The sequence below is a fragment of the Chelmon rostratus genome, chromosome 1, assembly GCF_017976325.1.
Source record: "Chelmon rostratus isolate fCheRos1 chromosome 1, fCheRos1.pri, whole genome shotgun sequence".
In the NCBI taxonomy this organism is placed as follows: Eukaryota; Metazoa; Chordata; class Actinopteri; order Chaetodontiformes; family Chaetodontidae; genus Chelmon; species Chelmon rostratus.
In genome coordinates this window covers 18,947,291-18,973,311 of record NC_055658.1, presented here as the reverse complement: position 1 = coordinate 18,973,311, position 26,021 = coordinate 18,947,291, and the positions used below count along the sequence as shown (strand labels likewise).

Here is a 26,021-nt window from a genome sequence, read left to right as displayed (position 1 = left end):
GCAGGAAAGTGCGTCCCCATGGCAATCATTACAGCTCCATGATTGCACACCCTCAGCCATTCTTAACCAACCAAATGACCATGTCCACCCACCAGCCAATCAACATAGGCATTGCACATGTGGTGTGGCCACAGCCAGCTGCCAACAAGAGAGCTAAGCCTTGTGTGAACAGGTACGTACAGCATATGGGTTTTGCCTCTTACAATTAAAACGCATGTTTTAGGTTTTCTCCCTTTCTGAAAGTGACTTATTTTTATTCAATAGGGCCAGCAACTTCTCCCAAAACACAAACATCCAAAATTTAGTATGCCAGTCCCCAAAGATGGCCGATATAGCAAAGAATGTGCAGGAGGTAGAGGAGGAGGAAGCCAGATGCCCAGAGGCAGGGCACACTGCTGGAGAGGAGCAAGGAACAGAGCAGGTGGAGGAGGATGAAGAGGAGAACTGCTGTAAAGTCGAGCCAGACTGTGAGGAGCTTTCAGTTTCGCAGGAGCAGCGGCAGGCCATGGTGATCTCTGACCTAGCTAGCCCAACTGTCAGCGTCATCAGTATCAGCAGCGACGAAGAGGAGAGGGCACAAAGACACTCGATGGGGGAGTGAGTACCGACAACCAGATTCTCTTTAACTATACTGTGTCTCTACATTGGTTCTAAATCATTTGTGCCTTATTTTATTGGGCTCTCTCTGCACACAGGTGTAAGGGTAGTGCAGATTGTGAGGCGTGTCAGAGCACTGTCAATATGGAGAGAGTCTGCTCGCTCAGCAGTCCAGACAGTACACTCAGCACCAGCTCTTCAGCCTCAGCCCAGTCCAGCACATCACCCTGCAAACACCCCAACAGGTATGATCAGCTGATTCAAACAAAACCTCCTACAAATGTTTTGCTCATTTCTCCAATGGCTGCTCTACCGCAACAAAAGAGATATCTCTGTAACTCATTGGTTGTCCTCTCACAGTATGTCAGACGATGAACAGGAGAGCGGTTGTGACACGGTGGACAGCTCGCCTGCCTCGGACACCTCTGGCCACAGCAACAGTCCCTTCACAGAGCGACGTTTCATCGCTGGCAGCAATCAGAACTGCGAGCCCCGTGTTGCGTGCGTTGCTCCAGAGACGGAGCCCAGCAAGCCAACTGTTCGTACTGTCGTGGTGCCTCCAATGAGGGTGCAGAACAACAACAACCCTGCTATCATTGGTGAAACACCTGGCAGCACAGGTAAAACTGGACATATGATAGAGTGGTAACACAAATCATTCAGTTTGTTTGACTTTAAGGTGACATATAGGACTTTATGATTACCAAGATGTAGAAAACACAGAATTTGATACTAAAAATGGAATCAAGTGCAAAACATGGAATGTCGTGAGAATTGTCAAAATGTGGATGCAATTTATGCAAAGTGTGCTTAAATCTTAAAACACAGAATTCAAAATTTCAGTGTGTCAGTTTAAGAACTTCTGGAAGTGAGAGTGGCCCGTAAAACCCAAACCCAGGTTCTGGATCATATGAATAAAGCAGGTGACAGGACACCTTTACCTCTGCATACTCATGTGTCTGAAGCACTGATGGTGTTATCCACTCATGACCAGCAAGTGCATGAGCGGGTCATGGTAGCTCAGAGATCCAGTCACCACTGCTGCTGTCTGCTCCGCAGGTCACATGGCCTGGGATTACGCTGTCTTTGTAGGCCACAGAGGTTCTCACAGGTGATTATGAGTGACCTGCCCTGACGTATCTACTCTGATCTCTGGAGTGGATATTTGTTTGCTGTCAATACTCCTCACTCTGGCTCCAGACTGTATCTGAGCCCCTGTGTCTATGTGGATTTGCATTTCTTAAAGCTATATATAAGACATGCGCTGTTCCCCAAAACATTTAACATCCTGGATAAAATATTCCAAACATGGATGTCAACCAGAGACTATACTGGCTGTCATATACAAATAAATGTTTGATGAATGTTTATTTCAGGTGTTAAAATGGAGTTACGCATGCTGTATGTAGGCTTTATAACAGCTGTGGTCAGTGGGACCACACAGTCTCTTTCATTCATTGAAGAGCTACCTCTTTATAGGGCTTTTAAATTGGGGGTTTTGACTTTAAATCCTCAGAGAAAATCATACGGAATCAAATTACCTCTCATGTCAAAGGCATCTCCCTCCCCAACCCTCAAACTATTGCAACTGAAGCCCCACATAAAAGGGCACAGCTTGCTATTCTAGCACTACTGGGTGTATTTATAGCTGATGGTCTGACCCCACTAAAAGCTCTATGAACAAGCTTAGTTACCAACTCCTCCCAGATTCCCCCAAACATATCTATTTATAATCACCTAGATCATATTCAGAGGACAGATGCCACTATATTTAAAGGTTTGGAAATGATGAGACGCAGCTGACAAGCCTACAAAACCTCCTGACATAAATGTTGCCATTTCTGCGGTTGTGGTTGGGTCCGATCTCTGGTTGCGTCTTCTTTGCCTGTTACTTATGTTGTGCTATTGATATCAGGACACCAAATTGTCTGCATTAACATATGTCATCGCCTCCTCTGTTTGTCCATCCCTCCCTCTTTACATGACCTCCTACTTTAGTCTTAGAGTCTTCGTGCCAGTCCAAAGGGCGAGGCATTCCTGGGCGACAACATCACCACTCCACTCCCCTCCTCAACAGGCCGCAGAAGATCACCCCTGCATTCCAGCCCCAGCAGCAGCAGCCTATAGGCTTTGGGCAGGTGAGCGCATGCAGTCAGGTGTACACAACAACACGTAAACAGAACTTTTTATATTCCTTTTTTTATGCTTGTTGGCTGCATTCAGTCCCATCAATCAAGCAGAATATGATTGTGATTATTAGGTTTAATCACTAGCAGAGGCTGGTTTGGACGTGGTGTCCAACTAAACGCAGTTGTTTGCTTGTGGAAAGTCCCATTTTATAACATTGTCATGTGAAGTCATTGAATCCTGCATCTGTCCCTTGAAAGTCAGTAATTGAAGGAGTTGGCAAACCAAAGGGTACCAGAAAGCTCCAGTTTCTTAAATTACTAAAGTGGTTGTGACCACACTCTGCATTTAAATGATAAATTTATCATTTGAATTGCTAATATTTCCTTTTCATAGCAGAGCAGCAGCCAAGAGCACGCTTCATACTGTAAATGAGACTTAATTCATCTGCCACAGTAGCTTTTGTTGCTAACAAATCTATCAGCTACGCTCAAGATTACTCACAGTTGGTGGGTGAACACTGCCAATAAGACAAAGAACAGAATATTGTAACTTTGAACACAAATGAAGAGGTGGGTGTCAGGATTGTTCATGACTGGTTAGAGACAGAGTGACATGTAAAAATGTGAAAACAGCAGCATCTAGTGGCTCATGACAGAAAGACAAACTTTGCTGATGAAAATGGTGAGTCGGATCAGTCAGATATTCCTTCTCGCTCTCAGGTGCAGCATTTCGGTTCCTGCCATCAAGAATGGAACGGCAACTTTGCCCACCGGAGACCGCAAGCCTATATCCCTCCCACCATGCATGGGCACACATTCACCCTGTCCCACAGCAGCCCAAACCACACCACAGGGCCGCACCCCCACCTTGGGGGCCACCCGCACTCCCAGCCAACCTTACTGTCCTACCCCCCTTCTGGTCCTCTGGTCACGGCTGCACCCGTGGCCCACCTCCTGGCTTCCCCCGTAGCCTCCCGCCCTGTCCTCCAGCCTACCTACAGCATCTCCCACCCAGCAGGCATCGTGCATCAGGTCACAGTGGGCATCAACCCCCGGCTGCTGCCCTCCCCCACCTTGCACCCCCAGGGCCAATTCAAGCCACTCTTTCCCCCGCACTCCTACATTGCCTCACCTGCCTACGCCAGTTTCCCTCTCAGCCCCACCAAAATAAACCAGTACCCTTACATCTGAGCATGGCTGCCCAGGTACCCTTCATACCACCTGAGGGCTAAGTGAACAGGGCGAATTCTATCTTAAACCACAAACATGGTTTTCATTTCCAAAACCATGGCACAACCACAGAGAAAGCAAGCTATTTTTTCAATCATGTAGACTTGGGTGTAATTGAACTTCAAGCTTTAAAAAAAAGAAAAAAAAAGATTTCCAATGGTGGAGATGATTGGGCAAAAATTAAGAAGGAAATAATGTATGAATGACTGAATGAAAGAATGAATGAGTAGTAAAACTCACACTTAATGTGTTTTGCACATTTGATATATCTTTGCATTGGATCTTCTACGAATACTCCTCAAAACAGGTAAATAATTGGGGTGGTGTTGAATAGTTAGGACTTTGCACCCCTGATCCCAGCTATTTTTCTATATTGCCTTCTTACGTGTGCAAGACACATTCATATTTGTAAAGCCATCCCAGTCTCTAGCTCTAGATTGACAGATGCACATGTTGTCCACGGTGTATGTTGTACTGCGTTTGAAGTATTTGTACCTTTTTGGTGTCTTTTGGTGTTAGCAATGTCAAGTCAATTAACCGATTTAAATAGGGTTGTTCCTCACGCTGCATGTGGTCTTGCATGAGCAAAAATGTAAACGGAAAGATGCATAGACGTTGCTCTTATTGTTCGTGTCACAAGACTCGCTGCATTGTATAACTGTCCCCAGCCATAGTGCCTTACATATTTGAGGTTGTTAATGTTACTACTTATATATGACTATATACATGAATATTAATGTACTGGACTGCAGCACTTGAAATTCCAATCAGTTGATGCATCCTATGTGTGAGTATATATATATGCACATGTGTATATGTCCATGCATAGCCTGCATTGATGTGATGTATCGCGAATAGCGGTGCTTATTTTTTGGAGTCAGTGTATATTTCAGTGTGTAGTGAGTTACTTTTCTGTTCTTTCAAGAAGAACAGCATGCTTTGCTGTTGCGAATGCTTACTGTTTCATTAAAAACTGTTCATTTTCTTTTTCTTTCATTCTCCCTTTCCCGAATGAACTAGTGTACAAAGTGCAAGTACTGAGTATTGCTTAATATTTGATAATCACTTTGTATTTAGTGAAACTCTTATTACGAGCAGTATTTGTACTGTTTGATGAAACTGCAATACAATCTAAATAGTCGATTATTTTTCTTTTTCTTTTACGTCTTCGTATTTCATTTTTTGAGTGTTTTCACTTTGTTTCTTAGATGTTTAGAAGTGTGGTGGGCATGGCTTTGATTAGGTAAGGAAAAAATGCAAATTAATTCATCGTATGGAATCTTCTAAGCCTGAGCAAACCATGCAGTATTTGATAAACACATATATGGACATATATTATAGAGCTAGACTATTTAGTACAGATGCTTGATAAGGTGTGAGTTAATTGTGTGCAATTCTCTCATTTATGCATGTGTGACAAAGTTAACTTTTTCCCTTTACATTATACCATTTGTTAAAGGCTTAAGGCTTATCGGTGTCAACTGCTTATTTTATACATTCCGTCAGGGAGGATATCTATCTATCTATCTATATATATATATATCTATATATCTATATATATATATATATATATATATCTATATATATATATATATATATATGATGGTAGTACCAGTCTATATATATATATATACATATATATATGTAGATATGCTGTGTGTGCATTTTTCTGTTCATTTTACTAGTTATGTGTGTACATTTTTTTTGTCTTTTATTTTCAAATGAAGTTGCTTGTGCAGCACCAAAGACTGTAATTCATTTCCTGAGCAAGGTAGCTATTCTGTTTGCATAGACCTCAGTTATACTGTAGTTGTAGAATGGGGTTAAATGAAAACAAACAAAAAAATTGTATTTAAAAAATGGCCGAGGTTTTGTCTAGCTTATTGGGCAATTAATAAGTCGTATCATTTCTTCTTGAATGTATCATAGATAAGCTGCTATATGATGATTGCCACTTCAATAGCTGTGAAATTAGGTGATTTCTCTGAGTTAAAACCTAGCGTTGCTATTTTTGTATAGGTCCCTAATTATCTGAAATAGAAGTGGTTTTGATTTTTGTGTTTTGCGTTCATATTTGGAGTGTCATTGTAACTACTGTATTGCTGATGATGAACATTAGTTGCATTCGTTGTTTCTCGGGGTGTGTGTTTTTGCATCAGTATTTTATCCTAATTAACCTTTCGGGCTCATCACTGCATATAAATGATGTATCGATGTAACTTAATTTTTTTTTGTATGTTTTCATATTGACGTTTTGTACACATGGAAAGCTGTAGCTTGCAGGATTGATTTAACTTCTTCATTGTAGTATACTACCAGTACTCTTTGGTGTGTTACAGGAGCACTGTGAGATGCCAGAAAGAAAAAAAAAATCCATCGCGTTCATTGAAAAACTTCAGTAACGTTTCCACCAATTACACACAAACGCACTCGCCACTAAGCACTCATACAGGTAGTTCGGCTTGTAAGGGTTTGGGTGATTAGACTGTGTGTCCAAAAATAAATTTAGCCCAATGTTTCTGTTCCAAAAGAATGTTTTACAACTTGTTTTACCGTTGAATTGATTTGAACAAATATTTATTGCAAACTTTTAACTGTTCAATGTTATATCTGGCTTGAATATCAGTTTCACAGTTTGATATTCTAAACTGCCTTGTGTTCAGATCGCTCTCCCCTTTATGAGTGTCTCCTATCGAAAAGATGTTTTGTCAGTGCAAAACTGTGGCCATTGTTGCGTGTTCCTTACTGGAATTGAGACAGTGTGAGCAGCACTGCGTATGTGCCTTGAGATTCAGAAAGTGAGAATTCAAGATGATGATTCCTCACCGCTTAGTTGAGGAGGAAGGCATAGAATCGGATAACAGTCCATTACCTATAGAGTAGACAGTCTTTTAACGGCCAAGTGGAACCCCCCCCCCACAAACTAGGATTTCATCAGTGTCATTCCAGGGACTTGTGCTCCTCTGATCAGCTCATAGACACCACAGAGGACACGTACATGGTGGTGGCTCTCCTTTTCTTTCAGATAGCCGCCACCAAATCCTCTCTGTGGTAACACACCGATAAAACACACACACATACACACACACACACTTTGAATGATATGACACTCAAATCTATGGATAGTCACTCTGGCTGAACAGCAGATGCAATACTTTACATTGTGCGGTCATTGCACCACCAAGTGTTCTTAGATAATCTCCATGCTTTACATTACCTTGCATGTACGCCTAAATTGCTTCACTTTGTCTGCCTCGAAGCTGTCTGCTCAGAGCAGCTTTTCCATCGTGCAGAAGTTATGGCTGAGCAGAGTGTAACCAGAGCGCAGTTGACGACACTGGCCTGTTAAAAATCAGAGCAGCCAGGAGTAGTCTTATCTGGATGTTTATTCTGTGCTCTGCATGGAAAGTGCTCTGTCAAGGAGATTATTGTGGTTTCTCTGCACAGTCAGTCATGAGTGCAATACTCCACATATAAACATTGACATTGATATGGTTGTATGTTTTTAATGGCGTTTTTGTTCTCTTACCTGTATGCTTTACTGATCATACTCCAGTATCATTTTGGGAAAGAAAGCCCATGATGGCAAGGCATGCACTTAACAGATTAGTGCTTGAAATAGTTCCCCAATAAGAAGCATGTGAAATGTAATCTGTGTTTTAATTCCTCCAAAGGTATTCACCAGCAATGCGCCTGCATAAACTCTCCCATACATGTTAGTTAAAGAATGGATGCAAGAGGAGAGAAATCTTAAAAGTTTTTAATTTTCCACACGATTGACACCTTGGTTTATGGATAACTTTTTTTTTTGAGGATTCACGTAACATTTAACAGATAAAACAGTTGTTTGTAAAATTGCTACTATTAAAGTTCTGACTTTGATATCAGAAGAAAAATCCTCTGCTGCGGTATTATCCTTTAGAGATGTTAATTCAGGGTCTGTATTGGTCTAAATGTGCTACTGTGTAACTCTTTGATTTGATTTGATGAGGTTTGTTTTCCTCGAGCTCTTGTTTTGAGTTTTCTGGTCATCTGTATAAACTTCAGAGTTAATTCATACTGCAAGTTATGGAATCATCTGTTTAGATTGCTCATCAAATAGACTTGATTATGAAATCTGAACTGTTACTGTTTTAATACCTGTAGATCTTTTGTGGCTTTGTTTTTTTGTTTTTGTTTCATTTGCTTTTTTATTTTGTGCTACACTAGTTTGCCATGTAGCAATTGCACTGTGCAATATTTACAGTATGAGGACTGGGAAAACTAACTCTATGGATGTGATGTCTATTTACAGTTTGCGATAGTGTTTCCTCTCTAGTTCTCAGTGATTTAGGTGTGACCAAGCCTTCTCTACTTTGTCACATTAAGCGGGTTTTCCAGGTGACTCTTTTGGTGAGTGTCAAAATAAGACTTTATGGTGTATTATTGTTAAGATTCACTTTGAATTAAAAAAATCTATTGATGCAGCTCTTTTTGTCCTGGTCTTATTTTTTTCTCTGTTTTATACATTTAGGTGCTTTTCTTGTATTGAACGCATACACAGACTTAACTACTAGCTACCCGCAAGTGCACCACATTCTCAAACAATGCTGATTTGTAACTCTGACACATGGTTTTCAAACTCTTAGCAGCAGAAGATAATCAATTTGAACTGATACTTTGAGTTTTTTTGTATTTTTGTCTGATAAAGTACTTTAAGGATTGATTATCAACTTTTTTGTGGATTTATAACTAAAAAATGGATTAATTGACTAGGTGTTTCTGTTGCAAACATGGACAAGAATTATTAAAGTTCACAGTAAAATAAATGTCAATTTGAACATTTCGTGGCACAATTCCATTATAACTGTGTGGATGAAGATCGATCTTGATATTACTAAATAAATAATGCCACTGTTGTCTTAAACAATGTAAGAAACTATGCAACAAAAGTCAAGATTTTTATACAAAGAAAAGGGTCTGTGGTGAATTCTTGTCACATAGGTTTTGTCTGACTCAGTTACCTTGGAGCTTTTATCTCGACTCACCGATTCCAGGTTTCGTTAGTGTTTTTCTGGGTGTGGGCTGACACCTGGTGGACATGAAGCGGTACAACAACAATCATATGTACACGCTCAAGATATTGAGGCAGCAATTAGTCTAAACCTGAGTACAGACTGAACATACCTGTTAATGACGGTACAGGAAAACATCCGGTCACTCTCTTGAATGTGAATCCACCGTGTGCGTGACCGAGGCTAAAATCCACTGTGTTTCAGGAGGAGCTGTGTGTGCTCTCATTCACCAACAGAGGTCGCCCTGCAGGCTGCAGACTTTCTCCCGACAATTAACAGCAGAGAGGCTAATTTTGCGCACTTTGACCAGGGGTGGTGTTACACTTTAAATTCACCACCCACCAGCTTCCATATCCTGACTTTGTGCCTAAACGTCACGCGAGAACACCAGAACACGTCTGCCGTCCATTTAGAGCAGGTGTGTGTGTGTGTGTGTGTGTGTGTGAGGCATTTCACCGCCAGCGGCTCCATGTCCAAGCTTTGGAGAAGTGTGCGCGCCGCCCTGCGCCACACGGTGCTGATGGGTGGACCGAGCGGAGCGGAGCGATAGGGCGCATTTCTTAATTTCCCTTCAACGCCGCTTCACCCCCACCAACCCCCCCGTACCCCCCCTCCACCCTCCAACCCTGGACACACGACGAGACCGCGGGACCGCTGTGCTTCCCGATCACACACGAGGATTGATCCAATGTATTATTTACGACCGAAACTTCAGCAACTTATCCACTGGATATGGCTCCCGGTCTGAGGAGTGGGCGGACAGGTCACCCCAAAGTGGTGGGAGCCGGCGGAGCGGAACCCGGTGGGTGCTCGCCGCAAAGGACGGATGCCGGAGGAGAGGGGAGGTGTTTGAGGACCAGGTGGCGAGCCGGAGCAGCGGGGATGCTTGCAAACTGTCTGCTGTCTGTGGGAACGCTTTTGCTTCTTGTCCGGTGCGCTTCGGCCGCAGAGGGTAAGTACTCCGGTCCGAGGAAACACATGCTGGTGGGTTGCATTAACCTGTCTTGTCACATCTAGGCTGCGAGTGACATCTAACATACTGGGTGGAAAATGGATCTTTTGTTTGGCACGAGCAGCGCTCTGTAATCCGCACATTTATTGCTGCTGGGTGCATGATTCACGGGCTGTACGGATGGAGCCACGGTCGGCTGAATAGCTTGCAGGATCATTTTTTTAAGGAAAGGGGAAAAAAACTTAACTATCTGTGATCCATGCACCTATAAGCTGTTTGCATGTGCTGTGACATGCACGGGGCTGTTATTGCATTGAAATTTGCGCAGTCGGGGAATATGTCCAAACGGCTATTATTCAGGATGAATTCCCTCACTGGCCGCAATGACATGATGTGAGAGATGGTGCTGCGCAGGGTTTGCTCCATGTGATGTAAATCTCTCTCACCTATAATCTTTCCACCTGAGCCTGAAGCCCAATCTTTTGTCTCTCTGATCAGGTTGCAGCTGCACAGACCTCAAACCTCTGCTTCTCCTCCGCAGCTCACCATTATGAGCTATCCCAGCCTCAACTTTGTCTCAACCTCGCGTCCCCTTTGCTCTGCAACTGGCAGCTCATTTTTGCTTGCATTTCCATGACAGGGGTTATTAAACGTCGGTATTGTCTGCCAGTGAGCTTAAGGGACTTATTGCGGGAATGCAGTGCAGTCACAGGACAGTCAGTGTTTCAGAGCATCTGGGTCAGCACTAATGACACACATACTGTAGCCCACTGTAGGTCTGTCTGTCTCTGGCGGCATGAGAGGCAGCTGGGGTAAGGTTGGCCGACATAGCTGCCCTTCAGACCACAAGCGCTGGAAGAAAAGGCTTCACTGCAAAAGACAGTCAGCCTCTGCATGTGCACTGATTTGGCTGCATCACCTTCTGGAGACCCTCTGGTGTAACCCCAGATGGAAACAGAACAAATGTTCTTTGCGAGCATGTTGAGTGTGTGCATTCAACTGCAGCTCCATCACCTTTCTCCAGTCTGCAAAGTGTGATGTGGCGGCTGTAGTCTCACCTCTGCTGATGCACTGCTACAGTAGCAGAGTCCCCTCCTCCTCCCTCCCTCCCTCCCTCCCACCTCCACCTCCTCCTTCTCACAGTCAGCACATCCATTCTTAAACACATGAGCAGCACCCGAGCCATACAGTACATGTTGGGTGAAAGAGGCATACCATGACTTCGCCTACATCCAGGAACTGCACCTGGACTGGAGCCTTTTGTGTAGAAGAACCGGTTTACTGAGAATGGATGCTGGATTGTGTGGTCTTTTACAGTGGGCGACTGGTTGACTCTGCTGTCTTTTAGTAGTGTTACTGGTTTGAAAAATGGAGGATGCACTCTGTCCTGCAAGCACATTGGCTCGCAACACACTAGACAGCAACAACATGCAGAAAGTTCCCATGACGGATCATTCTGGGAAACATCCTCATTAAAAGCGAGGATGAGCCTCAAGTATTGTGGTTCCTTTTGGATCTTTGATGGTGTTAGTGAGTCAGGTGTGAACTGATTCTGATGTGCAGGACTGGTACTGAAGCTGATCAGATCAGATGTCATCCATGGTGTGATCGATCTGCATTAAATACAGTTTCTTTGTCCATTCCATTTTAAAATTTAGTGTTTCCTCCACCAGTTACATTCATCCAGTGACAGCGGGTCTCTGGTTCAGTTTTCAGTGTCACAGTAATGCCGGGCCTCATATTACCTGTGAATGCAACGAGTCCTACGAAGTGAGCTGCACACATTTGTTAAAAAAGAGAGCAGTGGTGTTGGATTAATGCTCGGCATTGGCAGGTAGCCTGAGTTGAGGTATCCGAATCCGTATTGGGAGAGAGAAAAATTGGATTTGTGCATTATCCAGTAACACTATTACAGATCAATCACCATTCACAGTCTTAGCAAAATCACACAATATGATTGCCATGATAGACATTAAATCATAAATGATGAATAATACATTAAAGAGCCGCAGTATACACTCCTCCTCCTTTATATCTGCTCACAGATTCATTAAAATACAGTCTGGCATTGGCTTCCAATGTCATGCTGGCTGCTGCTGCACAGCGGCTGAACTGCTAAATGCTAGAGCTCGACTGATGAATGGGCCAGACCCATGTATCAGCCAATATTAGCTCATTGCAGATACATCAGTATCAGTGTATGTCGGCAAATGAGTAAGAAGACATTGCAGAGTTTGTCCACCAGTAAACACTGACAGGTGGATTTTTCAACTGTAACATGTCCTGCTCACTATGTATCTTGGTCACAGTTGGCATCAAGATTGTTTGTGTTAAAGAAAATTACAGGCGATTAATCTTTATAGAATTTTTTGAAACACCATTTTTTAATACAGCGCCTGTTCAAAATCGTCGGCCTCCAACACCAGAGAGCCCCCGCACTTCTAGACGCAGCAATTCCAGACCCAGACTTAGACATAAACAAACTTTACTTACCTTATTAACAATACCATAATATTACAACACACCACCACTTTTATTATTATTAATAATAATAATCATTATTGTTATTTGTGCTTGTTTGTTAAATGACGTTGAACTGAATGAATGTAGGCCAAAGACACGCTGCACGCATGAAGGGCAAAATATACATTTCATGCATCAAAAATGTCAATCAAATGAAGTTTTTCATCCGGATGTAAAAGTGAATGGATGAAGTCTTTATCATTACTGTTGTTAAAACTTCTGAATTCATGCTGAAGCTCCCCAGCTGGCTCAAGGTGTAGCTGCATCTGAGGGCGTTTCTGAGGATATTCTGAAATCATTCACTGATGGTAGCTAGCTAATGTTAGCTGAATAACATGATGATAACCACTGCGGAGGAAATTCAAACTCAAATTAGCTTACACTGACAGCGTCTTGAACGTGTGGGTTGACCCTCGGTCTGCACGGCTCCGGGTACAACATATTCACAGAATGTCCTTTAAACTTGTGCACGTGGACGTCTAGAATTATAGGGGCTCTCCGGCTCTCGCAGTATTCCTCAGCTTTCTCATCCAAACTACTTCACACTCAATGCTGCACCTCTTTGGGTCCTCAGAAATACGGCTGGCAAGTGCGAAATTGATCAGATGAACGGCTGTTGAGAACATCAAAGGACAAACAGACGCACAGACAGAGATTCCTTCAATATTAGTCAGATCGATATCGGTATCGGCCTCAAAAATCCAGTATCGGTTGGACTGCGCGTGTGTGTGTGTGAGAAATTTCCTGAATGAGAAACGCGCTGTGAGCTGGTAATATCCTGACTCACAGCTTCCTCATGTGGTTTCCATGGGAATGCCAGTTTTTGCCCAACAAAAAGCATTTGCCCCTCAGGGAGCAGAGGACAGCGCAGGGTGCAGTGAGGGCATCCTGGGTAATGTGGCTGCAAAGATGAAGCTTTTTCATGCTCTTGGACTGATCTTTAATTAACTGCAGGATCTCTCGTCTGGTTTATTGCTTCCTTATTAACACAGCTGGCGAAATTGTGTTCAGCACCAGCACGAGGAAGGAGCAAAGACATCTTTGCTCCTTCCACGATCAAGTGACTTTCCTCTGACGTCAGCCCTGTTTACTCCTACTACACAAGCCGCCAGTTGCTTATGAGTGCTGACAGCTTAGTTTTGACAGGGGTTAACCTCGCAGACCTTGCTGTATGAGATGCTATCCCTAAGCTGTTGCCAGTCATCACTTTCTGCTTAGGAATTCAATGAAAGGACACATGGCAGCAAGATTCAGAGCCATTCACTCTTTGCAGTGCAGTCTCATACCCGTAAAGTGACTGCGAACATGTGCGTCAGTTGACCAGGGAGCTGCACATCACAGCGCGCTCGCCGCTTTGTGGCTTTCCTCGTTTTGTGCGCTTCAGTATCTTGCAGTTTTCTTTCCCTCCCCTCGCCACAGCCTTTTGAGGTCTGTTGCGATGGTTAATGTCAGAAAAGCTTCCAGGAATTGGTTTTTGAAAAACAGCAACCATGACTCACCCTCGGTCTGATGACCCGTCTGCATGAGCTCTGGGTTTTTCGGGAGCACACAGAGGACATGATCATTTCCCTCGTTTCACCTCGTTGCAGTGATTTACAGCCAACAGTTAATTATCTTGTGGGTAAGCCTGTCAGCAGAGCTTAAGATGTATGTGCACGTGCGCAGTCAAGATAGGTGGTATCTCTTTCGGTGGAGCTTCAGCTGTTGCCTCTCATTGGATTTGCGATCCATCGTGATACAGACATTTGTCTCAGGGAACAGACAGATATCAAATTGAAAAGTCAGATGACAAAACCCAGTGGTGATTTTTCAAAACAAGAAGAGAGCATTGTTTATTTTCTGCTCACAGTTCTCCATCTGTTTTCTTTTGCGCGTGATGCCGATGTTTTGACAGGGAGACTGTGTGAGATCTGTTCAACATTATGCAAGAACTTGAGTGCCAGAAATGAAAATGCCAAAAGGGCAGAATGAGAGTGTTATGAAGTGATTAAAAATATATTAGTGCTGGCAATCATTCTGAGCGTAAAAGAACAGTCATTATTATCCGTCTCCTCAGTGATGTACTCACAGGGCTCTTTTTTTTCTGTCACACCTTAAAGGAAGTCAAAAGGTTTGCAGTCTTTCTCCTTCACTGCTGTAAACAAAGCAGGCAGCCCTGCTACAACACATAGATCGGCACAGAAAGGCAAACAGGCTTCTAATTAGTATCTTGGACCATCTGCCTCGCTTTATCCCTTGTACAGTTTAGTGCAATCAGGGAATATTGTGTGTGTGTGTGTGTGTGTGTGTGTGTGTGTGTGTGTGTGTGTGTGTGTGTGTGTGTGTGTGTGTGTGTGTGTGTGTGTGTGTGCTTCCCTTCAGTCTCTCTCCATACTTTTGTGCCTCGCTGCTCTTTTGTCCATCTCCCTGTGCTTTGGCGGCGTGGTGCAGGTTGATGGTGGATAAAGGCTCGGCTGTGCTGCTGCTGCTTGAGGAAGGACAGCAGGCTGCCTGATTTATGGGGACCCACAGTATAATACACCACCACACTGCTCCGCACAAGGCCGCTGTTCATCACACGGCATCCCACGCGACCACAGCAAACAGCAAAGCGAGAGGCCTGATGCTCTGGGAAATTTAGGAGCGTCCGATTTTAAATAATTTGGAAGACATCCTCCATCTTTTAGAATGAATATATAACAGCTTGTTTTGCATCTAATGAATCTCTCAAATTTCGCTAACCGAGGTAACCAAGACACAGAGGCAGGGGATTTTTAGATTGTAAGAATACAATCTGTCCATTTAAAAATGTAATTCCGATTGTGTTACCTTTTAGAATAAAACTTTTAAACAAATATATCAAAATGCAAAGCTAGTAACCAACCTAGAGGTGATCAGAATGTCAGGGGACATATTCTCTGGCTTTACGAATGTCAACGAAAATGTGTGCAAAGGGACAGTCCAATTGTAATAGATACGTAAGTTTATCCTGATTTGAAGGAACATATTAAGAACTAATATGGGAACTTATCTTTCAAGAAGTCTATTTTATAGAAAAGGAAAGTTGAAAATCTCACTTAAACTCAAAGGGTTGTTTCACTGCTGGACAGGCTCTCTATGCAGTAGAAAGATGCAATTATTCTTTAAATTGGTGCTAGATGGGCAGAGAAAACAGAGATAAAGGGCTGTGGTATTCCCTTTTGCTCAAAAGTTAGAAAGCCTACAACAACCAGGATGCACAAGTGGGTGTGAATGTTGGACTGTCCCCCCCAACCCCCGGAGTTACCTAATCAGCCAAAATAGATGAAATCGCCTGTGTGGGCTTAACATGGGTGTAGAGGAGAAACTTGAAAGTTGTTCAATGTTGTGTTTAAAGTGTGATTTATTGGCCATGGCTGCGTAAATGATCCTGTAGATGCAACTCTTGGGAGCCACAGATGGCGCCATGACTGGTGTTTTTTGTCATGTTTCATCAAGTGAAGACGTTCTCAGTAGCTTTGAGTGATTTCATGGGAAAGTGACAGATACGGACATTCAAAATTAAAGATGATTTTTACCAGAAGTGAATCAGGCTGGATCAAGCCAGGATTTAGTGTGGTGTGCATAAATGAGCAGGACAGAAGGACTGAGAGAGAGAGAGAGAGGGGAGGGGTTGCCTCTTCACAGACGGGGTCATCAGTCACATTTAATGGTGTCACACTGTCATGGCATCATATTTAGTTTTTGTCTACTATTGTTAGAAATGGAAAAGCTAAGTATAATGCTAAGTGTAGCTGTAGGCTTTGCTTTTTCACACAGATGCCTCTGTGTACTGTGACACTGTGTACTATTCAGCCAATCCCTGGAGGCGGGAGCGTGACATCACTGAGACGCGCTAAGACATACTGAGCCTTCGAAACGTTACACACTTAGCAGCTAGCAAAGTGAGCATGCACACACTCACACAGCGAGGCCCAGCAAAGCCCAGTAAATCCCGTTATTGAAGTATTTTGAATGAATGAATGGATGAATGACAATGCTCACATGCTAGCAAACAGCTGCCTACTTTCAAATGTAACAAGCATGAGATAACATAATTGTCCAATTTGGGTCTTGTTTGAGTCTAATATTCAGTCTTCCTTTTGCTCTGTTTTGGGCTCCACCAACTTAGCTTGCTAGCAACTTTCTGCTAGCTAACATTGTCTTCAATGAGGAATATTGGCCAGGAAATGCAGGACAAAGCTAGCAAGAGATGCGCTGGGTAGTTAGCTGCTCACCACTGTGCGTGTAGAAGGTCCCGCTTCTTTAGCGGGTAATGATGGGTCCTTTGTTGGCAAGTATGCAATCAAAAACATGAGGATCTAATAATAATGGAGATTTAGAAAAGCAATATTGATGCCATGGAGCTGAGATATGTGGCTAAAATAGCGTGAAAAAAGCTAAAAAGCTGCAAAGAGCTTTAGAGTTAGTTGATACTTATTCCTTGTGGGGTTTTTTTTGCAAGTAACCTCGTTCACATTCATGCATTAATTTGAGTTGATATTCTTGTAGAAAACGACCAATGAATGGTACATTTGAATTGTTGGTCCATGACCCCCTTTTTTTTTTTGCTCTGAGAGTTTCCCACGAATTTCCTACAAACCTCACGTCATTTCCATATTGTCATGTAAATGTGGGTATGTCTTTGTGTGTGCCCTAATTGGACTGTTAGTCATTGCACTGACCATCCATTTTATCATTAGAGTATAAATGCAAATTCACAATTTACTGCTATATAGTAATAGTAATCGGAGATATAGTCAGTAATGTAATATTCATTTAAGAAATAATTTCTTCCTCAACAACAATATGAGAGCATCAGTCTTAGAGATTGCTCACAACCGATCCGCCATTCATGCAGCATCACCAACCCACTGACGGTCCACGGAGGAGCCTTTGACTCAAAATCCCAGTGACATCACAGACACGGGGCCTCTCTGCTCTCTGATTTCTAGCTTTAGTGAAGCAGGTTGAGAGTGGAGGCAGCGATGACAGCGTCAGCGAAGCATCAAGAGTGAGCTGAACTCAGGGAGCATTAAAGGAAGTGTTCAACAGTTATAGAAGCCTATCTTATTAATCAGTAATCAGCTGTCATAGGACTTTAAAAGTGTTCCTCCTGACAGATTATTGAGGTGGTTTTAGTGCTTATGCTCATCACATTTGGAGGTAATTCGAATGACTTGCACAAACTAAAGTAGGGTATGTGGTGGGACATAGTGTTGAAATTTGAATGTATTAAACTGGAACCATGTAAAGATAAAACCTTAAAATCTGTCATCCACGGTACTGTTTCTTTTTTTTTTACATGTTTTTTTAAATGAGAGGGAAATGTTCCTACAGCCGCTCTCTCTCACACACAACACTTACTGAAATGCACTCACTTTTATGCACATTCATAAATCTATACCACGTTGCATTTGCTTGATTTATGCTCCTGCTTTAGTGCTCTGAAGTCACCCCTTAAGTCTTCAAATGAGACGAGCTGTTCCCCACAGGCCAATTCATTACTGGGATAATCCGAGTGTGTAGTTCCACAGCAGCCTCTGGAGGACTAACCCTTCGCATACATGCAAACACACACAAGCAAGGCCTCTGCACATGCTCAAGCTCATACCCATCTGTAGCAAATGTCTGTATGGGCTTCAGAGTTTGTTTCCCTTCATCCTTCATGGGTATCTTATTAGCCTGTCCTCAGAGATTGTCCCAGCTTGTGCGTCGCCGTGCCGTGTTTCGTGCGACGTGTGTGTCTCAGCACTTTGTAACCTGCTGCAGAGGGGGAACATTACCTTTGGTCAGTATTAAACTTTTTTAAATTAGGGAGCCATCGTATTAGATGTTTCTTAATATCAAGTGAATATCGTTGAAGCTGAAATACACCTGATATATTGCACAGGAGACCTACAGCTCAGTAATTCAGTAACAACAATGGATGTCTCTGTTTTTCAGCTACCAACCAATCAAACAAACCAAAACCAAATTAACAGTTTTAGCGCTTGGTGCAATATCAGTGAAGCGCAGTGCAGAGTGTTACTGTCTCGATGTTGCTTTGGTGCCTGCGAAGGTCAAGAGTGCGTTCGTAGGATTAGACCATGGAACCTCACGGTGTACGTGCACCTCAGTAATATTATTGTCACCTAGGAGACAGGCCTCTCCTTGACAGTAGACGTCGTTTCGAGCCATGGATGGCAGCCGTTAAGTTAACTTTGTCATAGTGAGGGATCGGGATGTGCACAAGTTCAAATTAGAAGAATGACAGAATATCGGATTCAAGAGTCTGTAGGTAAAGAGGACAAAGAAGTGTGGCTTGGGCTTGATATGAATGGACAGACACTCTTCAGAGTAAGAGCTTAAAACTTGTATCTTTCGCTCTAGGCAACAGGTTACAAGTGGACCAACAATTCATCGCACACCAAAAGAGTGAGAGCGAGAGAACAAGGAAAAGATACAATGACAAAGGAAAATCAAACATCCTAAAATCCATTTATTTCCACTTGTCATAATATATTTACAATACATGTACAGTCTTACTGTTTTTATGCTAACACTTTCATTCATGTGACACCACAGATGCACATCAGAAGAACTGTTCCTGTCTTGATATCCACTGATCGCTCGTATTTCTCATCCTGAAAGAACCCTGCTCAAAGGAGGCCACCTTGCCTTGCTGGATAAACCATTCCTGAAAAGATGGCTCCCGTGGGGCCGTCCATCCTCTTAATAGTATCTGTCTGTCCGGCATTAAACTCAACTGGAATAAATCTGCAGTGGGCCACTGTAAGCAGACAGATAATCTTGATAAAAAATCTAAATGAAGACTTGTATTAAGTTTTTAATTTTCTGCCAAAAACCATCTGAATTAGAAGACATTCTCTAGGCAGATGGCCTCGTCTGAACTCTGTTCATCACATCTTGAATGCCGTCCAGTAGAATCAGTGAAATGCCCTGAAGTATGTTTTATTTACGCTTTACGCAGCGTCCCAACTTTTTTAGAATCAGGGTTGCACAGCGGTAGCCTAGACAGCGTGCATGGTATTTGAAAATGCTGTTTGTGTTTCACTCGCAAAGCAGGAAAACAGTGCTGCACTGAGATGTCCATCAAGTCACTATTTATCACGGCAAAGTCACAAAGCTTAATGACAAGAGCTGCACCGATCAGCTGTGTGAACATTTAAAATAAGTTACCATGGAGACAGTTGTGTGCAACGCACACAGGCTGCATTATAGGAAGCAGTTGGAGCTGGTGTTTTATCAGGCATCATCTGCTGCCAGTGTGTGTTGCATTTAGGAGGTGATGGTTAGTTCTGTTCTTAACTCCATTGCCCCTGAACTCGTCCAACCAGGCCTCTATCATCGTTTTCCAAAAGCTTATTTCTCCCCGTCCACCCTTAAATGCAAATGTCCAAACCCCTAAATGCTCAAAGTGCTGTACTCTGAAGAGAACATACAGTGTGTTGCGTCTCTTGATGGCCGTACAAGAGATACCCCACTTCAATCAATCAATTTCACTGATCTTGCATGTCTTCCCCTTATACTCTTGTTTTGCTAACAAAATTATCACCATGGAACAAGTGAAAGATCTATCTCACTATAACGCCATCTTTTAACACTACAACACATGACTTTATGTCTTGAAAGAGACAAGACATTGTTAGTTCTGCCGTCTTTCCCTTTAGCTGAAGTTAATCGCCTGACACTCGTCTACCCCAAAGCACAGGACCTCAAACTGCAGTGATCTCTGTCCACATCGCCACAGCAGGTACTGCTGATGTTGAATTACCAGCTGTTATAACATCTCAGTCATCGCAAAAAAAACGGCAATGTCAGGATTTCCATGGATTGCACAGCGATCCTGTTCCTGTTGTTAAGTATGTAAAAAAATATCAGCATTCAAGACTCATTAGTTTTTTTTTTTTGTGCAACCTCTGCCAAAGCAGTTTGAGATGTATAATCCATTGATTTTGCTTTTGTCATTACAGTAAAGTGTTGGATGGTTAGGAAAAAAATCTGTTTTTGAGTATTTGGTCCTTTATTTACTGTCAAGTCTTGCATCTAAATCCTTCATTCACTTACATAAGACGGCCTTTGAAAAGCCAGGTTTTATGGTTTTAAATTCAATGTGTCTGTTAACTTTGAATATGCCCTCTAAGCGCTCTTTGTTTTCTCAAACGTCCTCATAATTAACTTCCTTAATTAGGGGTTTGTTTATTCACTCAGCTGAAAGAGCGTTACATAATTACTTCTGAATCATTTCATTGCGCATCTCCACACTTTTCAAAATGCAGGAAAGAACGGAAATGAAAGGGAATCGTTACATCAGTGTGAAATTACAACTTTGCTGCACACATCTTAATAGCAAGCCTTAGAGCGCACACAAGAATTTAATAAAACCAGTGCTAAGCTAGTAAAAACAATCTGAAACACTGCAGCAGTAATGTAATGTATATTTGCAGTGATTAAAAACACTGGAGTGGCTCTTTAAATGTACCAGATGATGAGTTACTGTGTATCTATAGGCACTGCCTGAGTGTAAATATCTGCAAAATAAGCTCATTAAGGACGTGACAGCAGGATCTTATATGGCCACCATGAGAGCAGCAGCTGCAGTGACACAGCCATTGGCCCTGTGGTGTTGTGGTGAGTTGAGGATGTAACCGAGGCCGTTGTGCGAGAGCTCATCCATCATGCTGCCTGCTGGAGGAGGTGGGCATCTCCGTGTTTGCTTTGACTGCGCAGAGTGTCGAGGTTGACTGTATGGTCGCTGCGATGTGATGCATGAACGGTGTTGTCAGTGCTGTTTGACTTGGTGTTCAGCTGTGTTAAAATGCATAATGCAGCCAAGTCGTGTTTTCGTTCTCACCTGCAAACTGTATCCGGAAGATTTCCTCTGCTCCTGCTCACTGTGTCTTCTAATGTGCCCCGAAGAAGGAGGTGTTGTGTAAACTGTTTTTTTGGCGTTTCTTTTCTGGTCAGGAGCAGCTCCACTTTTTGATGCGCAGGAAGCATTTCAGTGAGGACAGCACATTATATGCACTGCATGAAATTTCCCATTTAATATCTGTCACTGACTCACCAGCACTAACAAAACACAACCAGAGGTCATCTTATTGAATAGTGGCTCCCAGCGTGGGCTCCATGCACCTCCACAGATGCATAAGCAAGAACTATAACTGATGATTATTTTCATAAAATGTGAGTTGTTTGATTGATTAGATGTTTGGTCTATGAAATATAATACAACTGTTCAATTCACGATTTTCCAGAGCCCAAGAAGACATACTTAAAGGACCAGTGTGTAGGATTTAAGGGGATCCATTGGCAGAGGTTGACTATATTATCTATAATTAGGTTTTCTCCTGAAAATAAGAATCGTGTCTTCGTTACCTCAGAATGAGCTCTTTATATTGACAGATGTTTGATAATACCTTCTAAAAAATACACATAGGTTCGAACCATTCAAATATGCATCATGTCTGTAAGAGGGAAAACCAAAACAGTGAGAGACATACTACTTATATTATACTATATATTATATTTTATACTATGTATATTATTTCAGCATAAACATGTGTTTTATAAGATCTGCATACCTAACCATTACAAAATTAACAAATACAAAAATGTCCTGTACTGTGTTGTTGGATTATTCGCTCATTTCAGCTTGACCTACATTTCATTTTCAATCAATGAAAGTGATTTTGTGTGCAGAGTTTCTGCTGACAAATGGGGAAAATTCCAGTCTAATACTACCCGTGTTTATGAGCCATATTTTTTCCCATGTGACTAATGGATATAACAATTTTGGAAATAGGTCTAGTATTGAGGAAGCACGCCGCAACATAATCTCTCCAGATGTTTACACACCGACAGTGTACGTCCACTGAAGGTGTTTATTTTTGCTATCACAGACTCAGATTGTTGTAATAAGTATCTGACGACTTATTGGAATGATCCCTACAGAGAGAAGTAAGATCCTTTCTGTTCAACCAGAAACAGCCAGACTCCATTTGTAGAAACAGTAATTTTATCACAAAATCGCACTTCATTCAAACTTCACAGAAACAAAATAAAACTCACTAAAACCTTTGTGGTTCATCTTTCACTGTTCTAACAATCACCACTAACTCTGGTTTGGTTGAAATAAACAGCTTCCCAGCAAGGCCAAATCATGGCGAGATCAATGACTCTATAGTCACCTGATCTGACATGGTGACCAATTCTTAGCATTTTTGCCTTTTTAAAACTTCCAAAATCTGTTTGAGTCCAAAAAATTTCAAATACTGTCAGTGGCTAAAATATGAGCATCTTAATTTGCGGCCCGCTGCTTGTAGTGACCCCAGATTATGGGGCGCTGTGACAGTATTACATACATTATGACATTCTTGCACTTGACTCGATGGTGGATTGTAGAGGGGATCCTGGAAGCTTAACAGGCTTATCCCACTTGTTATCCCTCATTGTCCTCTTCCCTCCATCCTCCTCGTGTCTCGGCTAACCTCCCCTGCACCGGTCCGTAGCCAATAAATACGGTCAGAGCCAGTGCATCTGCTCAGTACCGTACTGTAGGTGTCCAGTCCGGGGGTTGGGGACCTCTCAGGAGCTCATTAGGTAATCACAGGGGGTCGTCTGTTGTGAGAAAGTATAATTGGGACTATTTGTTTTTGCTAATTCTGCTTTTTCTTGTGTGATTCTGAATGAATTCATGGCTCTAGACATGTGATAATATATCATATAAAGCAACTTGAAATCATTATTTGGTTGAGCTGCTCACCATCCTGCGTGCACGATGGAGGTCAAGTGTAGGAAGGTTTTTATTTTGATGGTTAGCTCGGCAAATAGGTGCAGTATATCTTTGTTATGTCACTGAAGAGCCCTGTGATCTTCTTTCGCATCATGTTTATGTTAATAGACTCCAGAGGCAATTTGGTTTGACATGGTAGGCATGAATTATGTATCGCTGTGACAGAATCAGTCAGAAGAGTCACTTTATTCACCTGGTATAGTAAATGCAGACATTTTGCCTTAATGACACTGATGTCGAAAACTAGAGGTGCAAGATGCCATCGTGTAGAAATTCAGTTTAAATAAATTAAAAATAAAATAATTTCAGTTAATCAGTATTATTGCCATAAACCCATGAGACCAATTGGGGGTTTTTGGCCTGATGTTCTTGTGATGGATGTTTCCAGGAAATCTACTGAACAGAACAGGAAGAAAGCCGTAGTGCGTTCCACATGCACAGACTAAACGCTCATAAACTGTTGATGTTTATTCATTGCTTATTATGTATTGTTAGAAGCTCGTACATTTCTTCATGCTCTACAAAGCAGGCACACACAGAAATGCCAAGGAAGGGCAACATGTTGCAGCATTTATGACAGAAAGCAACAAAGTTTACTATTTGATGATAAAAAATGTAAAAAATAACTGCTGCACTGTAGGTGTGTTGCAATGGGAATAGTAAGAGCTTGCATTTGTGCAGGGGGTTAGCACAGGACATGTAAGTCTGTCACTTAGCAGGATGAGCTTTGACTTCCTCTGAAGTCTCTCTGAGGGCCCAATTAGAAAGTCAGAGGCAAAGCCATGTGATCTCCCAAGCAGTGACACCACAGTTCTCTTGTGGAGTCTTTTTTTTTCTCAGACTGTCACAGGTGACCAAGCCTTTAATTCACCCACCCTCCCTGTGATGTATTGGTCTTTCAGACGGCAGACTGCAGCCCTCAACCCTTCACTGAGGTCACTCTGCAGGGACAGATGACTTATTCATCTGTTTTAGTGATGGTTCGCTTGTAGTCTGTATTATGTGACTGTTACACGCGTCTTACCTGAAGAACCGGAGTAGATCCAGCCATGATAAGCAATGCGTGTGGAAGTGAATCTCTCTCAACTGGCTGCTGACCTGGCTCCACTTTTTGGTCCATGATTTTCTGTTTCTAAACTTACCTCATTTAGGTTGAGTATGCAATCATACATCATGACTCAACACTGAAACAGCTGCAGCATGCAAAATGACTGTTCAGCCTATCCCTGACAGTATTGATCAGTATCAAACAACATTAAACGTTATGCTAGCAAATGCACACTGATTTAAACTATAGAGGAGATCTGCTGTCTGTACATGCTGATGTCAGTTTAAAGGTGTGGCTTACTTGTAAAGTTATGTTTACATATAGTGTTACTCACCTAAATGCACAGTCTTAAGTTAGAAGAAATGTGATGAATTCATTTTCTTTCTCATGAAACATTTGCAAAGTATTTAAAATCCAGCATTGCTACCATACATGTTTACGAGCTTGCAGTCTTCTTTTTAACCCCCTTTGCTGGCGTATTGCAGAATTTCTCAGCGTGTTACTGCCACCTGTGGATCAGCGGAGTAGTGTGAAACCATTGGACGGTGCATGTGCGTCCTTGCGCCCGATGGAAACGACGGGGTCCCGCCCATAGAAAAACACCTCCATGGCTCTGCTAGAGGTCAAGGACTCGACAGCGAACCTTTGGTGGTGTGTGTCACTCAATTTATCAATTTATATGCTCAAACTTAAGCAGAGCAAACACATAACTCAGGATGAGACCTTCATCTTAACCAGAACGCAGTCCAGTCAGCTGCCGCGTCACTATCTGATGCCTTCTCTTGACCCCTACCTGTCATTTCACACCCACAGCCTGCCATGTCAAATGGCTTTTGTAGTGTAATCCCACGGCCCATCACAGCCCCAGCATGCAGCTAAACTCCTACACTCGTCCCCTGCCTGCTCCGATATGCACGGCCCCAGGAGACGGCCATGAGCTCGAGTGCGATACAGCCCCTTCTCTCTATGTATGTGTGTGTGTTAGGTTAAACCAGGACAAGAAGTCCCAATTGATGAGGCGCTGAATGTTTTAAATCTGGGTTGGAGCTTTGTTCGCACACAATGTGGGCACAATATACACAAACCAAATCGCTGAAATATACATTCAAGAGCATAAATGATATATGTTTTTCACTGTTTGTACCACCCCAACATTTCAGATGAAAACAGTCTTTTGTGAAGAAACGCAAATACAATCATTATATTTCATCGGTATGGTGCTTCCACTGCAAGACAGTACATGTATTTACCTTTGCTTTTATCTGTAGCGCTCGCACTCTCTCTGCTTTCAACCACGACAGTTCACAGGCCAGCGCTGCCTCTGGGCATGATGCTGAAGTGAAAGATGACTTACTTTTGGTGGTTTTAATGGGACTATGATTGCCTGCAGTGCCCGACTGAGCTGTCTGACTTCCAGTCATGCTGTCTGCCCCGGCAAGGTTCATCTGATCGCTGCACGCATCAAAGGAATATTTCACCCTGAAAATATTCTTACATTTTTATATACCATGAATCTGTAATGATCAGTGCGTTCGGAGTGTTGTTTCGTGATAAAACGCACCCAGCTTCCCCCTAAATTTAACCCGTCTGCTTCTAATCCAAGTAATAATGTTCCATTTTCCACAGGAGCAGCTTTGTCTTGATGGAGACCTTTTTAAGTCATTGCAGGGAAACACACAGGTGTAATTAATAA

General features: G+C 42.5%; 2 protein-coding genes across 2 annotated transcripts in view; both read left to right on the top strand.

Moving 5' to 3' along the window:
• Window positions 1-8,422, top strand: part of hipk3b (homeodomain interacting protein kinase 3b) — a 40,064-nt gene extending 31,642 nt beyond the window's left edge. Inside the window, exons 11-16 of the mRNA XM_041957988.1 lie at window positions 5-172; window positions 265-597; window positions 696-842; window positions 958-1,217; window positions 2,596-2,735; window positions 3,447-8,422. Coding sequence (XP_041813922.1) covers window positions 5-172; window positions 265-597; window positions 696-842; window positions 958-1,217; window positions 2,596-2,735; window positions 3,447-3,917 — 1,519 coding nt within the window. The 3' untranslated portion in view covers window positions 3,918-8,422. The remainder of the gene's footprint in view (window positions 1-4; window positions 173-264; window positions 598-695; window positions 843-957; window positions 1,218-2,595; window positions 2,736-3,446) is intronic.
• Window positions 8,423-9,742: 1,320 nt separating this feature from the next.
• The window catches only part of kiaa1549lb (KIAA1549-like b), a 56,361-nt gene continuing 40,082 nt past the window's right edge, over window positions 9,743-26,021 (top strand). Inside the window, exon 1 of the mRNA XM_041942549.1 lies at window positions 9,743-9,962. Within this exon, the coding sequence (XP_041798483.1) occupies window positions 9,743-9,962 (220 nt within the window). The remainder of the gene's footprint in view (window positions 9,963-26,021) is intronic.